The 14,534-nt window shown below is 22.5% G+C and overlaps 2 protein-coding genes across 5 annotated transcripts in view; one reads left to right on the plus strand and one right to left on the minus strand.

The window, feature by feature from the left end:
- Window positions 1-14,534, minus strand: part of LOC122508999 (acid sphingomyelinase-like phosphodiesterase 3b) — a 271,059-nt gene that overhangs the window by 179,351 nt on the left and 77,174 nt on the right. For all 4 annotated transcript variants that reach the window (XR_006302277.1, XR_006302278.1, XM_043622712.1 and 1 more), the window contains 4 exons: window positions 13,366-13,434; window positions 8,824-8,995; window positions 4,932-5,137; window positions 190-398 (listed from right to left, as the gene is read on the minus strand). Coding sequence is in view for 2 of the 4 variants with exons in the window: in XM_043622712.1 (XP_043478647.1) it covers window positions 190-398; window positions 4,932-5,137; window positions 8,824-8,995; window positions 13,366-13,434 (656 nt within the window). In the remaining 2 variants the exon portion in view is untranslated. The remainder of the gene's footprint in view (window positions 1-189; window positions 399-4,931; window positions 5,138-8,823; window positions 8,996-13,365; window positions 13,435-14,534) is intronic.
- Window positions 1-14,534, plus strand: part of LOC122509000 (glutathione S-transferase 1-1-like) — a 223,658-nt gene that overhangs the window by 144,527 nt on the left and 64,597 nt on the right. The window lies entirely within an intron of this gene.

Genomic DNA, 14,534 nt, shown 5'->3' on the forward strand with positions numbered 1-14,534 from the left:
CTCAGTACAAGTACCTCATAATCTCCGGGTATAATCCATTGTCAACCACTTATTTACTCGGAAAAGAAGTTTCCGCTAATCCGAAAGTTATTTCGCAAAAAAAAAGAGAAGAGAAAAAAAAAGATCCATATCGAAAAAAAAAATTGTGTCACGTTATAAGATTCATCATAAGGTTTCATGTCTACTTACGGTTTCTCGTTTCTTCCGGGCTGCCTCCAGAATGGATTGGAACCATTCCCATTGGCCGAGGGGGTCACTCGAATTGTCAGTAGCAGCAGTGTTAGTAGAACGTTGTGGTACACGATTATCGATCACAGAACCGACATTCAACCATAAATTTGTATTGAGAAAAATGAGCCGGTAATTCTCCTTCCACTGCTCGATCGTGTAGAATCCAGCTGAAACAAATTTAGGGGATCATAAATTTAACATTTGGCTCGGTAGGATTACAGAAATACACTTCTCGTTTATGGCTGGTCACGTAGAGAGAGAGAGAGAGAGAGAGAGTTCGTTGGCGGTGAATTCAAAACCAATTGAAAATAATTCCCGTTTTAGTTCGCATGCATTTTTCAAACACGAGAATATAACGCTAAAACACGTATTTCGCTTTTGGACTTTCTTTCTAAATAAAAATATTCGCCCCTTGAAATGAATAAAAACCTGTCCTCTGAATTTACATCAGAGTTTATTTATATAGGGAATTTAATATGACGCCAAGAAAAGTTTTTTTAAAACTTTAATTTTAACATATAACTTTGAGAATTTTACATATTTGCACTTTAAGAATCGGGGATTTGGAAGAAAAGTTATGTTTATAAATTTTATATTATAAAACAAGGACTTTTTTTCGGATGGTAACCCCTTAACACACAAGGGTCACAAAAAACAGGCATTGTTACTAATTTATTAATTATTGCAACTACAGAACGACTTGAAATTAGGAGTACTCGCATTTGCCTGGATTGGATTGCCTGTCTATTGGATTTTCTCTCGCCGGAGGTGAGAGGAACTGTAGCAAATCTCTCCCGAGTAGAACCGGTATTATCGACAGTCGAGTTCTAATGGTGTGTACTGGACAATAATTGACAGTGCATATCATTATGTACTTCGACGTCAAACCTCCCACAGTCCCACTTAAGGAAATGTTATTCAGTGGTCAGGTGTTACCATAGTAAAGTATCTGGGACACGTGATCACTGAATAACGTGAACTTAATAGTTTGCTCTTCGCCATTAGGAACACATTTGAATTAGCGAAAACGCCGCCAAAAAGCTTCGAGTCGAAACGTGGTCACCAAGTATTATCAGGGTTGCCACAAGGTCAGAAAAGTCAGGGCCTTCGGGAAAAAGTCAGAGAAAGTAAAATTGGTCAGAAAAATCAGGGAAAAGTCAGGGATTTTTAGTAAAAGTACTGGAAAAAATTGAATTTTTAAAATTCATAAAAAAAACCTCCGAATTTTGATGTTTTTCTGTTTGCCTCGTAAACTATAAAATTATCCCGAATTTTAATACAAGACCTTAAATTTTTTCTATTTCTAGCCAATTATTCCTTTTTGAATAACTTAATTTTTCAAGAACTATCATAAAATTATCATTTATAAATTATTTATTAATAAATAATTTTTACAATTGTCATAAATACTAAATTATTAGAAGAATTATAGTTATAAATACTAAAAAAAATATTCAATTTTGGAAAAGTTACAAATGATTCCATAAATTCAATTATTTTCAAAAGTTATAAAAATTCTTCGCAGAATTTCAATTTTGTTCAAAAATTTAAAAAAAAATTCTCGTCAAAATTTCAATTATCTTTATAAATAATAAAATTCTTCATCGAAATACAATTATTTTTTAAAATTTTAATAAAATTCTTGGCAAAATTTCAAAGGAATTCAATTATTTACAAAATTTTTAATAAATTTCATCGAAATAATTCAATTATTTTCATAAGTAATAAAATTTTCACAGGAATTCAATTATTTAAAATACAAATATTTATAAAATTTTTCGAAAAATATCAATTATTTAAAAAGATTTTTATAAAATTCGTCGCAAAAATTCAATTATTTAACAAAATTCAACAAAGTTCTTTTCAAGAATTGAATTATTTTTATAAATAATAAAATTTCCACAAAAATTCAATTATTTTTATAAATAATAACATTCTTCACAGAAATTCAATTATTTTCAAAAGTAATAAAATTCTTCGCAGAATTTCAATTTTGTTCAAAAATTTAAAAAAAAATTCTCGTCAAAATTTCAATTATCTTTATAAATAATAATACTCTTCATCGAAATTCAATTATTTTTAAAAATTTTTATAAAATTCTTGGCAAAATTTCACCGGAGTTCAATTATTTACAAAATGTTTAAAAAAGTTTCTTCGAAATAATTCAATTATTTTCACAAATAAATAAAATTCTTCTCTAAAATTCAATTATTTTTTAAAATTTTAATAAAATTCTACTCAAGAATTTTTTTTGAATTATTTTTTGAATTTTTAATAAAATTCTTCTCGAGAATTCAATTATTTTCAAAAATAATCAAATTCTTCTTAGGAATTCAATTATTTTAACAAATAAAGAAATTTCTTCGCAAGAATTCAAATAGTTTTAAAAATTTTTATAAAATCCTTCTTAAGAATTCAATTATTTTTAGAAATTTTAATAAACTTCTTCTTAAGAATTCAATTATTTATATAAATAATAACATTCTTCACAGAAATTGAGTTATTTTTGTAAACTTGAATAAAATTTGTTGGAAGAATTAAATTATTTTCAAAAGTAATAATATATAATAATAAATAGTAATAGAAAATAATAAAATTCTTCATCGAAATTCAATTATTTTAGAAAAATTTTAATAAAATTACTCAAATTCTTGACAAAATTTCACAGGAATTCAATTATTTACAAAATTTTTAATAAATTTCCTTGAAATAATTCAAATCTTTTCACAAATAAATAAAATTCTTCTTTGGAATTCAATTAGTTTTTTAAAATTTTAATAAAATTCTGCTCAAGAATTTTTTTTTGAATTATTTTTTGAAATTTTAATAAAATTCTTCTCGAGAATTCAATTATTTTCAAAAATAATCAATTTCTTCTTAGGAATTCAATTATTTTAACAATTGAAGAAATTTCCTCGCAAAAATTCAAATAGTTTTAAACATTTTTTATAAAATAAAATTCTTCTCCGAAATTTAATTATTTTAAAAAAAATTTTAATACAATTCTTGGGAAAATTTTAATTATTTTTATAAATAATAAATCTCATCACAGGATTTTAATTATTTCTCATACAATAATTAGAAAATTTTCTTTTATTTTGATCAAATTCCTCGAAAAATGTAATTATTCTTAAAAATTTTATTAAAATTTGTCAAAAGAATTAAATTATTTAAAAGTTTCTGTTAATAAAATTCTTTATGAGAATTTAATTTTAACAAACATTCAATTATTCAATAAATTATTTATTTTATAATTTGAATAATTGAAGTTTTCTAGAATTTTCCAATAAACGTTGTTTTAAAAATGAATTACCGAATAATCGATTTATTATTTATTAAAATCCATTGAATTATTGCAACGAATTTTATTACATTTTTCATATAATTGAATTTTTTGGAGAAATTTTACTACTTGTGGAAATAATACAAATAATTGAATTCTTGCGAAAGATTTTATAAGAATTTTTGTAAATAATTAACTTTTTTTTGTAAAATTTTATGGTAATTTAAATTATTACAAAACATAAAGAAGACGTTTTGACGTTTTGACTTTATGTTTTGTAATAATATTCTTATAAGTTGTTGAATTTTAAAAAGGTTTGATTTTGAATGTTTTGAAGAATTTTAATTCCTACAGAAAAATAATAATGATTGAATATTTATTTAAAATAAAAGTTATTGTTATTTTTGAATAATTTTACTTTTAGAGAAATTTGCAAATAAATGTAATAGAACATTTTTTTGAGTATTTAATAATTTTTAGAGTGAATCAGAATATTCTTTAGGGTCATGGAAAAATTGAACATTTTGTACATAGCGCCATATTTTCAAGACCAAAATCTTGCTACTGTCCCGAGGGTCCGACAGTAGGTCACCGAATCAAGACATTTTATCATTTATCATTTATATGTTTTATGGTTATTTATGCTATACCAAACCCCACATAACTTTCGAGTGCAGAATCCAAGTTATTTGTAAGCCTAAGAATCATTAGGAAATTCGGACAATTCCTAAAATCTTGCGATATTTCCAAATTTCCTAAGCATTTCCGGGAATTCCCCAGGCATTTCGCGAAATTCCCATGGCGATTTAGACAAATTGGAAAGCTCTCTGTTGAAAATTTTTGCAACCATTGAGAGTAGGTCGGTTTGTCTAATTTTTTGTATGCCTAGCTTTCGCAAATCAGCGTGCCTTTTTTTAACTCAGTGGCGAAAAATGGCACTACTAAAAGTAGGTCAAATGATTAAACCACGCCCCCAAAAGAGATCCCAATAACTTAATTTTTTCCTCAAGTTAAGTGATCAATAACTACGTATTGATAAATACTTTTCTCGTAAAGAATATTTTTTAATTTCTCAATTCTAATTAGATGATATTTTTGGTTCACAATTTCTAATTATATTGATTTGCAGTGCCATTACTAATATAGTTGGAACAAGTAGGGTACGGTGTTCATTCACTCATTTCTGCTTGCAGCACAGCAGCAACCATTACCTCTAATTACATTAAATTGCTTCGCTCTATCGCTTAAAGTGCATTTGACTTAGCTTTGAAGCCTAAATTATACGATATGCATATCGTGTCAAATGTAATATAAAAATTCCCAACCCAAACCCATCGACGTAATAATATGGCGGAGGGGTTAAAATGAAAATATGTAATTTGACTCGCAATTAGTGATGAAGAAAGATTATACTAACTATTCTTGAAGGTGCTGAGTGCTTCTTGTGGAAGCCAATGCTTCCAAAGATTCGCAAGCTGTGTGAAATTCAAACCAAGATCTTCGTGTCCCAGAACGGGGAACACAAATTGCTCAGTGAAAGTGTGAGACAGAAGATCCGTCAAATTCTTGAGACTTTGTAAGCGCAATTCCTCGCTCATTCCCGCTGCATGCGATAAAGCATCTCTGTAACAAATAAATGAAAAGAAACTAACTTTTACACTTGTTGAATTTTCTCTGATTCAATTGTAAAAAACTTGTCATTTCATACGGTTCTTGTCATAGTCTCTTTTTTTTTTTTTTTTGCATAAACAGGATTGCAACAGTTCAGGAAAATCAGGGAAAAGTCAGGAATTTTTATTAACCTTTAGAGGGCCGGTAAATTTGCACAAATTTAAGTAGTTTTTTTTATTTAAAAAATTTAATTCAATTCGAAATTTAAGTCAATTCGAAAAAAAGATTCGTCAAAATAAATGGTGGCCACTACAGTCATTATTTTTAGGAATTAAAAAAAAAAATTTGTCAAAATTCAATTATTTACAATTTTTTTTATAAATTTCTTCGCAATTATTTCAATTATTTTCATAAAATAATAGAAATTTTACAGAAATTCAATTATTTACAAATTTTTTTATAAATTTCTTCGCAATCATTCAATTTGTTTTCATAAATAATAAAATTTTTACAGGGATTCAATTATTTTCGTGAAGAATAAAATTCTTTTCAGGAATTCAATTATTTTCATAAATAATAAAATTGATTGCAGAATTTGAATTATTCTTAATACAATTTTAATCGAATTCCTCGAAAATGTAATTATTCTTAAAAATTTTATTGAAATTCCTCAAAAGAATTCAATTATTTAAAAATTTATTAGAAAAATTCTTTATGAGGATTCAATTTTAGGAAAAATGGAATAATTGAATTCTAGTAGAATTTTGAAGAGGTTTCAAATTAAATATTTGAAAATCTGAATTTTTCATATTTTTAACTAACAATTCTGTGAAATTAATTTTTTTGAGAAAGTTTAATTGCGGATTTTTTTTTTAAAATTATATAAAGTTTTTATTTTCCAATATATATTTAATTGAAGAATTTACAAATAATTAAAATTTTGTCAAATTGAATTGTAAGCAAATAAATTTGAAAATTTTCAAAGAAATTTTATAATAATTATTTAAAGTAATGCATTTATAGAAGAATTTTAGTTAAAAACAAGAAAATTTCTCGAAAAATGCAATTACTCTTAAAAATTTGATTAAAACTTGACGAAAGAATTCATTTTCAAGAAACATTCAATTATTTACTAAAATAATAAAATTCGTTGCAATCATTCAAATATTTTAATCATAATAACTTTTAATTCGTCGCAGAAAATCAATTATTTCTAAAATTTTTTAAGTAATTCTCCAGAAGAAATCTAATTATTTTGATAAACAACAAAATTCCTCCTGTAAAATCAATTATTTTCAGAAATTTTAATAAAATTCTTCACCAAAACTCAATTATTTTGATAAATATAAAAATTCATTATAAGAATTTAATTCTTTTGAAAATTAATAAAACACTTTGCAGAAATTAAGTTATTTTCAAAAGTTTTTAAAAATTCTCGTCAAGAATATTAATTATCTTTATAAATAGATAGCAAAATTCTTCTCAAGAATAAAATTTTTGACAAAAATTTTAATAAAATTCTTATTGTCAAAAATTTCAATTATTTCAACAAAATTGAATAAAATTCTTCGCATGAATTCAATTATTTTCATAAATTTATTATTTTAATTCTTCTAAGGAATTCAATTATTTTTCAAAAATTTTAATAAAATTCTTCAAACAGTTTTAAATTATTTTCAAATATTGTTATAAAATTCTTTAATATAATAAATTTCAGTAAAATTTTAAATTAAATATTTTCAAAAGTTATTAATAAAACTCATCGTAAAAATTGAATTTTAAGAAACATTCAATTATTAAAACAAATTATTCATTTTTGCTATTATACAAATCTTTAAAAATCTGAATTTTTCGTACTTTTAACTAACAATTCTAAAGAATTAATTTTTTTTGAAAAATTTTAATTTAATTTTTTTAAAATTATTTCAAGTTTCGATTTTCTATTATATATTTAATTAAAGAATTTTCGAATAATCGAAATTTCACGTGAAATTAAATTATATAAATGTATTTAAATATTCTATAAGAACTTTTTCAAAAATTATCAAAAATAATTGATTTAAAGTAGAATTTTAATTCAGAATTCTAGAAAATGTTAATTTTACAATTAACAAAATTTTTAAATAAATTTAATCGAATATTTTTCTCAGTATCTAATTATTTTTAGAGTAAATTCGAATATTCTTTAGGGTCAGGAAAAAATGTCAAAATTCTGTCTGGAAATTAGGGAAAAAACAATATTAAATTTTTGTGGCAACCCTGATTAATACAATATTAATAAACCAAATGGAAAATAATAAAACACAATTTAAACTAGGACTGGGTGACCCAGCTGGTCAATAATTTGGTTATTATTGCCCTAGAGTAATAATGGGGTACTTTATTGTCCTTGGGTAATAATGCGGTACTTTATTGCCCAAGGGCAATAATGGGCACTTTATTGACCGCTGGGTTATAAAGAGAAACTTAGTATGCAACTGAGTTGCATAAAAAATATTAGGATATCCATTGAAAAGAGCAGCTGCGATTTAAATATGTTTTATAGTCACTAACCACAAACATTTTCCTAGTTTACAGATCCATTTTTTTTTTTTTTTTTTTGATTGACAACGATGCAAATTCTATGGATTTACACAGAAATTGCCAAGTATGAATATGTCAACCATAGAGTGGCATTATATTGACGTGCCAACGCATTGTTTGTCAATTAGAGGAATGGATGTGTCAATTAGGGAAATGGATGCGGTAACCATATAAAATTTGTGTGACCTATCCAACTATATAAATGGTTCTTTCAACTATGCCTTTTCTTTTTATTATTCAGTAAAAATAAAAACAATATCGTTCAACAGCAGTGTGCATTTATTATTATTCATTTTTTTTAATTTTCCAAAAAGGTTTACAAAACAAAACGAGAAAAAAAAATTTTTATATTTCAAATAATATTGAGGTAAAATAAAGTATAAAATGTAACATTTTGTTCGTTTCACTGGGCAGAAATTAAAATTTATATAGAGATATCAGCTTTTAATCCAATATAGAATATACTGTGATGACTTTTAAAGTGCACAAGCTTTTTTTCTCAAAATTCAAAATAAATTTCTGTATTTTAAACTTTTGAATAATAGAGACGAATGGCAGTGGTGTTTTATCTTGAAAAACATCTTTTGTTGTTTTAAAAATAAATTCACACAAATGCAATACATTTCTCATTATAATGAAACTTCTATATTTTCCCTTTTATAATTCTCGATAAAGAAAATATGCTCTGTGCGATAAATAATAAAAAAATAATAAGAAGATAAAGTGAAAATATTTTTAAAATTTCATTAAAAATGAATAATATAAAAGAAGCTTTTATATTAAAAAAAAATGTAGGTACATTCCAGCTATTTGAAAAATTAATTTTCCAATTCACAATTAATTTTTAAAAAGAAATTAATAAAAATGAATAAAAATAAATAAACTCTCTTTTTATTTCGCTAAATAATTGAAAAATGTTTTAAAAAGTAATTTTCATATTTTCCTTTTGCAAAAAAAAAAAAAGAAATAAAAAATAACTACCATTGAGAAAATAAAAATAAATTTTTCAAGATGAAAAATGAAAATAGTATCGAAATAATGATACAGATTGCGAAACCATGACATGCATTGCAAGCAGATTCGTTGATTCTCAATGATTGCTAGATTACACTTACCCTGTCCACAGAACAAATTCGATTCCTTTTCCGTGCTTCTCTCTCATAGCTTGCGCTGCAGATTCTATCAGTGCCCAAGGCGAATCACAACCATAGCTACCAAATGTGCCAGCGATCTTTCTATATAACCGCGTGTGCTCTCTATCCATATTATTTCTCATCTTCAAACAACCTAAAAAACGAAATAAAGAAAATTACATAAATTAAATTTAGAAAATAAAAAAAAAAATTAGTTCCTAAAGTTTAGAATTCTTTATTGTGTCGTAGAAAAAAAATGTCGAAAATCTATCCACTCAATAATTTACTTTTACATTTTATTTTTTCAATCTACGAATACTCGTCTCTATTTAAAAAAAGAGGATTCTCTTTTTTCTTTATTTGAAAATATTTTAATTGAAAGATTACTTTTAATCTTTCCTTTTTTTGATTGGAATTATTCTTTTAGAAATGAAACAAAATAATAGAAATAATATTTTTTTTTCTTGTTTTGCATGCAGTTTAAAACTAACTGTTTGAAAATAAATATAAAGGACGAAAAATTCTTCCAATTTGTGAATTTTAATAAATACAAGAGAGGAAAGGCAGTGTTTAAAAAAATAGAAAAATTTTAGCGAGTTTGACTCTATAATAAAATGTTAAAATTAATAATACTTAAGTTAAACATAAGAAAATTATGAATTTTTATGTCTTTTTTGTTTGCCTCATAAAATTTGTTTATAAAATTTTAATTTTTAATGAATTTAATTGAAAATTTCAAAGATCATAGATTTTTGAAAAATAATAATTCAAATTCTTCTGAAATTATACTTAAATTTTATAATAGAAATTTAATTAATTATTAAAAATAATGGATTTATTGAAGAATTTTAGTTAAAAAAAACTAAAAAAAATTAAATTTTGGAAAAGTTAGAAATAATTGCAGAAATTCAATTATATACCAAATTAATAAGATTCTTCGCAGAAAGTCAATTATCTTCTAAAATATTTTTAAATTCAAGTCAAAATTTCAATTATCTTTAAAACTAATAAAATTCTTCTCCGAAATTCAATTATTTTTAAAAATTTTAATAAAATTCTTGTCAAAATGTCAATTATTTTCAAAAAATTTCCTCAATCAATGATTTTCAAAATTTACTAATTTTTATAAAATTGTCTAAAAGAATTTAATTATTAAAAAAAAAAAAATTAATAAAATTCTACACAAACCTTTAATTATTTTCATAAAATAATAAAAATTCCACAGAAATTCAATTATTTACAAATTTTTTATAAATTTCTTCGCAATAATTCAATTATTTTCATAAAATAATAAAAATTTTACAGAAATTCAATTACTTACAAAATTTTTTTAAAAAATTTCTTCGCAATCATTCAATTATTTTCATACATAATAAGATTTTTACAGGGATTCAAGTATTTTCGTAAATAATAAAATTCATTTTAGGAATTCAATTATTTTCATAAATAATAAAACTCATTGCAGAATTTCAATTATGCTTAATACAATTTTAATCGAATTCCTCGAAAAATGTAATTATTCTTAAAAATTTTATTTGAAATTCCTCAAAAGAATTCAATTATTTTCAAAAATTTTAATAAAATTCTTAGCAAAATTTCAATTATTCTCAAAAATTTTCCTCAATTAATGATTTTCAAAATTGACTAATTTTATTAAAATAATAGTCAAAAAGAATTCAATTATTTAAAAAAATTTAATAAAATTCTACACAAACCTTTAATTATTTCCATAAAATAATAAAAATTTCACAGGAATTCAATTATTTACAAATTTCTTTATAAATTTTTTCGCAATCATTCAATTATTTTCATAAATAATAAAATTTTTACAGGGATTCAATTATTTTCGTAAATAATAAAATTCTTTTTAGGAATTCAATTATTTTCATAAATAATAAAAGTCATTGCTGGATTTCAATTATTTTTAATAGAATTCCTAGAAAAGTGCCATTACTTTTACAAATTTTATTAAAATTCATCGAAAGAATTGAATTATTTCAAAAATTTGTTAATAAAATTTTTTATGAGAATTCAATTTCATTATTTAAAAAAATATTTTATAAAAGTCTTTTAAAACATTTAATTACTTTTATAAATAATAAAATTTTCACAGGAATTCAATTCAATTATTTAAATCAAATTTAATAAAGTTCTTCGCAAGAATTCAATTATTTTCATAAATAATAAAATTCTTTTCATAAATTCAATTTTTTTTAAATTTGAATAAAATTCGTTGTAAAAATTCAAGTACTTTCTTAAATAATAAAACTCATTGCAGGATTTCAATTATTTTTAATAGAATTCCTCGAGAAATGTAATTATTCTTAAAAATTTTATTAAAATTCGTCTAAAGAATTCAATTATTTAAAAATTTTATTAAAAATTCGCTCTAAAGATTTCAATTATTTAAAAATTTGTTAATAAAATTCTTTATGAGAATTCAATTTTAAGAAATATTCAATTACTTAATAAATTATTTATTTTTATATTGAAATAATTGAATTCTCATAGAAGTTTCGAATAAAAATTGATTAAAATTTAAATCTTAAAATTTTAGATAATAATTGAATACTAGAAGCATTATAGCTTGAAGTTTTACAAAAAAATTGTATTTTGAAAAGGTTTCAATTTAAAATATTTGAAAATCTGAATTTTTCATACTTTTAACTAACGTTTCTGCAGAATTAATTTTTTTCAAAAGTTAAATTCAATATTTTTTGAAATTATTTGAAGTTTTTAATTTATAATATTTATTTAATTGAAGAATTTACGAATAATTGAAATTTTATGTAAAATTGAATTGTTAACAAGTAGATTTAAAAATGATTAAAAAAAACTTTTTCAAAAATTATTCAAAATAATTGATTTAAACTTTTTTTTTTTTTTTTTTTTTTTTTTTTGATCGATATCTTCATGTTTTATAATAATTTTTTATAAATTGTTGAATTTCAAAAATTCAAACGAATTTGAATGTTTTGAGCAATTTAAATTTCTACTGAAAAATAATAATGATTGAATATTTATTTAAAAATAATTATTAAATAAATTTTTAAAAAAAATTTTTTTATCAGTATCTAATCATTTTTAGAGTGAATTGGAATATTTTTTAGAATCATGGAAAAAGTCATAATTTTCTCTGTAAATCAGGGAAAAACAAATTAAAATTTTTGTGTGTCAACCCTGATAATATGAAAAAATTCTGCAAAAGAAGAGGAATTCACAAAAATTAAGAACTTTTTTTTCGCTCTAGTTATTTTTCTCATGAGAAAAAATGTAAATAATATTTGAGTAGCATGTAAAAGAAAGTAGGTATAGTAATAAATTACTTATTTATTTTTTCTAACATATCATAGTAATAGCTAGGTGCAAACTTTGAATTTTATTGGAAAAGTAAATTTTCTTTTTATATGCGTACATTAATCATAAAATATAAAAAATGTCGCTGGAAAATGAAAAAAAGAAAGAAAAAAAAGTTTAAATCACTTCTTGTTCGAAGCGTGTGTATAGTTGAAAGAGCGAAAATAACTGAAAAGCGAGCTTGTCAAACACAAAGCTTACAATTAAAGGAACAGTGCCTGTGAGTAATACGAAGGTAGAAAAAACAGGATACCAAAATTCGTTGTATTGCGAATTTTCTCAGTCGACAATTTTTTTTTACTAAAAAGTATTAAGCAATAAGAATTTTATTTTTATTTATTTATTTATTTATTTATTTATTTACAACAAAAGAGGATTGTTAATTTTAACCCTTTTTTTAATCAATTGAAGTAAATAAACAAAACTCTAAACTAATAAATTTAATAATTAATAGTACAATTAATAATACGATTGAAGGAAATAAACAAAACTCTGAACTAATATATTTAATAATAAATAAATAACTAAAATTACATTATGTATTGAAACGAGTTTATCAACATTTTTCAAAAATTGATATCTCACTGTGAATATTTTTTGATATTTTATGAAAACAGTATTTTCAATTTGAAATATTGTGGTCCACATTATATGAGAGATATATGGTACACGAGAGCAAAAATACTATTAATTAACATGTATAAAAAAATTCTAATCCCTTCAAATCGAAAATTGAAATAAAAAAAAATACATTTATCTTATTATAAAGAAAAGTATTATTGACAATTTTGCAAAAATTACCTTCACTATTTGAGAACATTGGTATAAATTCCAAAATAAAAATAATATTAAAGTTTCTCACAATAACAGATAACTCAATATCTGCGCACGTCTTATGCGATTCTCTCTTCATATCCTTTACGTGCCTTGAAAACGTCGATAAACTCATAAAAAACATAAGGTCATAAATGAAATTGACCAATATGAAACAGTTTTATTGGACCAATTGAGGAGAAGTTATCATATGAAACTTCAATATAGAGGGGTAATAAGTAAATAAATGATATTTTTCTATTGTTATTTTTATAATTCAAATGTAATATGTTTCTTTTTCCCATTGTACGGAAGTCCTCCCCTTTTTATTATTTACAAAACACAAATACTTACTATTTTCTGTATTGCCCTGGAGGGAATATTTGGGATCATAGTGAATGTCACTAATGTGCCAGAAGTATCCTGTAAACAGAAAATAAAAAATAATATGTTAAAATAGATTATCGTTGGAAATTAATTTTTTATGTAGTATTTAGTTTTTAGTGTAATTATTTTTTTCTATTGAAATAAATTAGGGAAATTGGTACATTGGGGGCTTTCTACTTCAAAAAAAATTCCTGCTGTAAATCAGATCAATAAAAAAAGGCAACTAGTGTACCTAACGTCTTCTCTTTTGTCTTTGTTTCTGTTTTTAAAATTTATTTTTTCTAAAATTTTACTCGAAAATTATTGAAATTTAATTGATTTCTAAAAATTACTACTGTATTTCATTCAAAATTATTTCCATGATTTTAAAATCATGGTCTAGAATTTTTAAATAAAATTTTTCGATAAATCAATTATTTTACATAATTACTGACAAAATTCTTTGAGACTCCAATTAATTTCTAAAAATTACTACTGTAACTCATTCAAAATTATTTCCATGATTTTACTTAAATTTTCTGTAATTTTGATCTAAAATTCTTCGATAAATCAATTTTAAAAATAATTTCTGACAAAATTCTTTGAGACTCCAATTTAAAAAAATAAATATAAATTAATTTTGAAGTTAAAATTGAATTTGAATTATTAAAAAAACAGAAAATTCAAATAGTTACAGAAAAATTTGAATTAAAATTTTAAAAAAATTAATTGTACAGAATTGTTAATGAAAAGTATTAAAAATACAGATTTTCAAAGATTTTAATTTTGAAATTAATTTTTTGTACATCAATTATTTTTAATAATTGATCTATGTATTAAAATAATTTATTTAATTTCAAAAGAATTTAAATTAAAATTTCCAAAAAACAAAGTTCATCAAAATTTCTAATTAAATTAATTTTTAATAATATAGGTATATTAAATAATTTATCTAATTTCAAACGAATTTGAATTAAAATTCTTCTCTACATTAAATGTCTTTAATAATAATCAAAAAAATTTTAATTCCAAATCAATTATTTTTAATAATTAAATAATATTTATTAAACAATTTATCTAATTTCAAAGGAATTTGAATTGAAATTTTTGAAAGAACTAAGTTTAACCAAATTACTAATTAACATCATTCAAAATTC

The sequence above is a fragment of the Leptopilina heterotoma genome, unplaced genomic scaffold (genome assembly GCF_015476425.1).
Source record: "Leptopilina heterotoma isolate Lh14 unplaced genomic scaffold, ASM1547642v1 Lhet_59, whole genome shotgun sequence".
In the NCBI taxonomy this organism is placed as follows: Eukaryota; Metazoa; Arthropoda; class Insecta; order Hymenoptera; family Figitidae; genus Leptopilina; species Leptopilina heterotoma.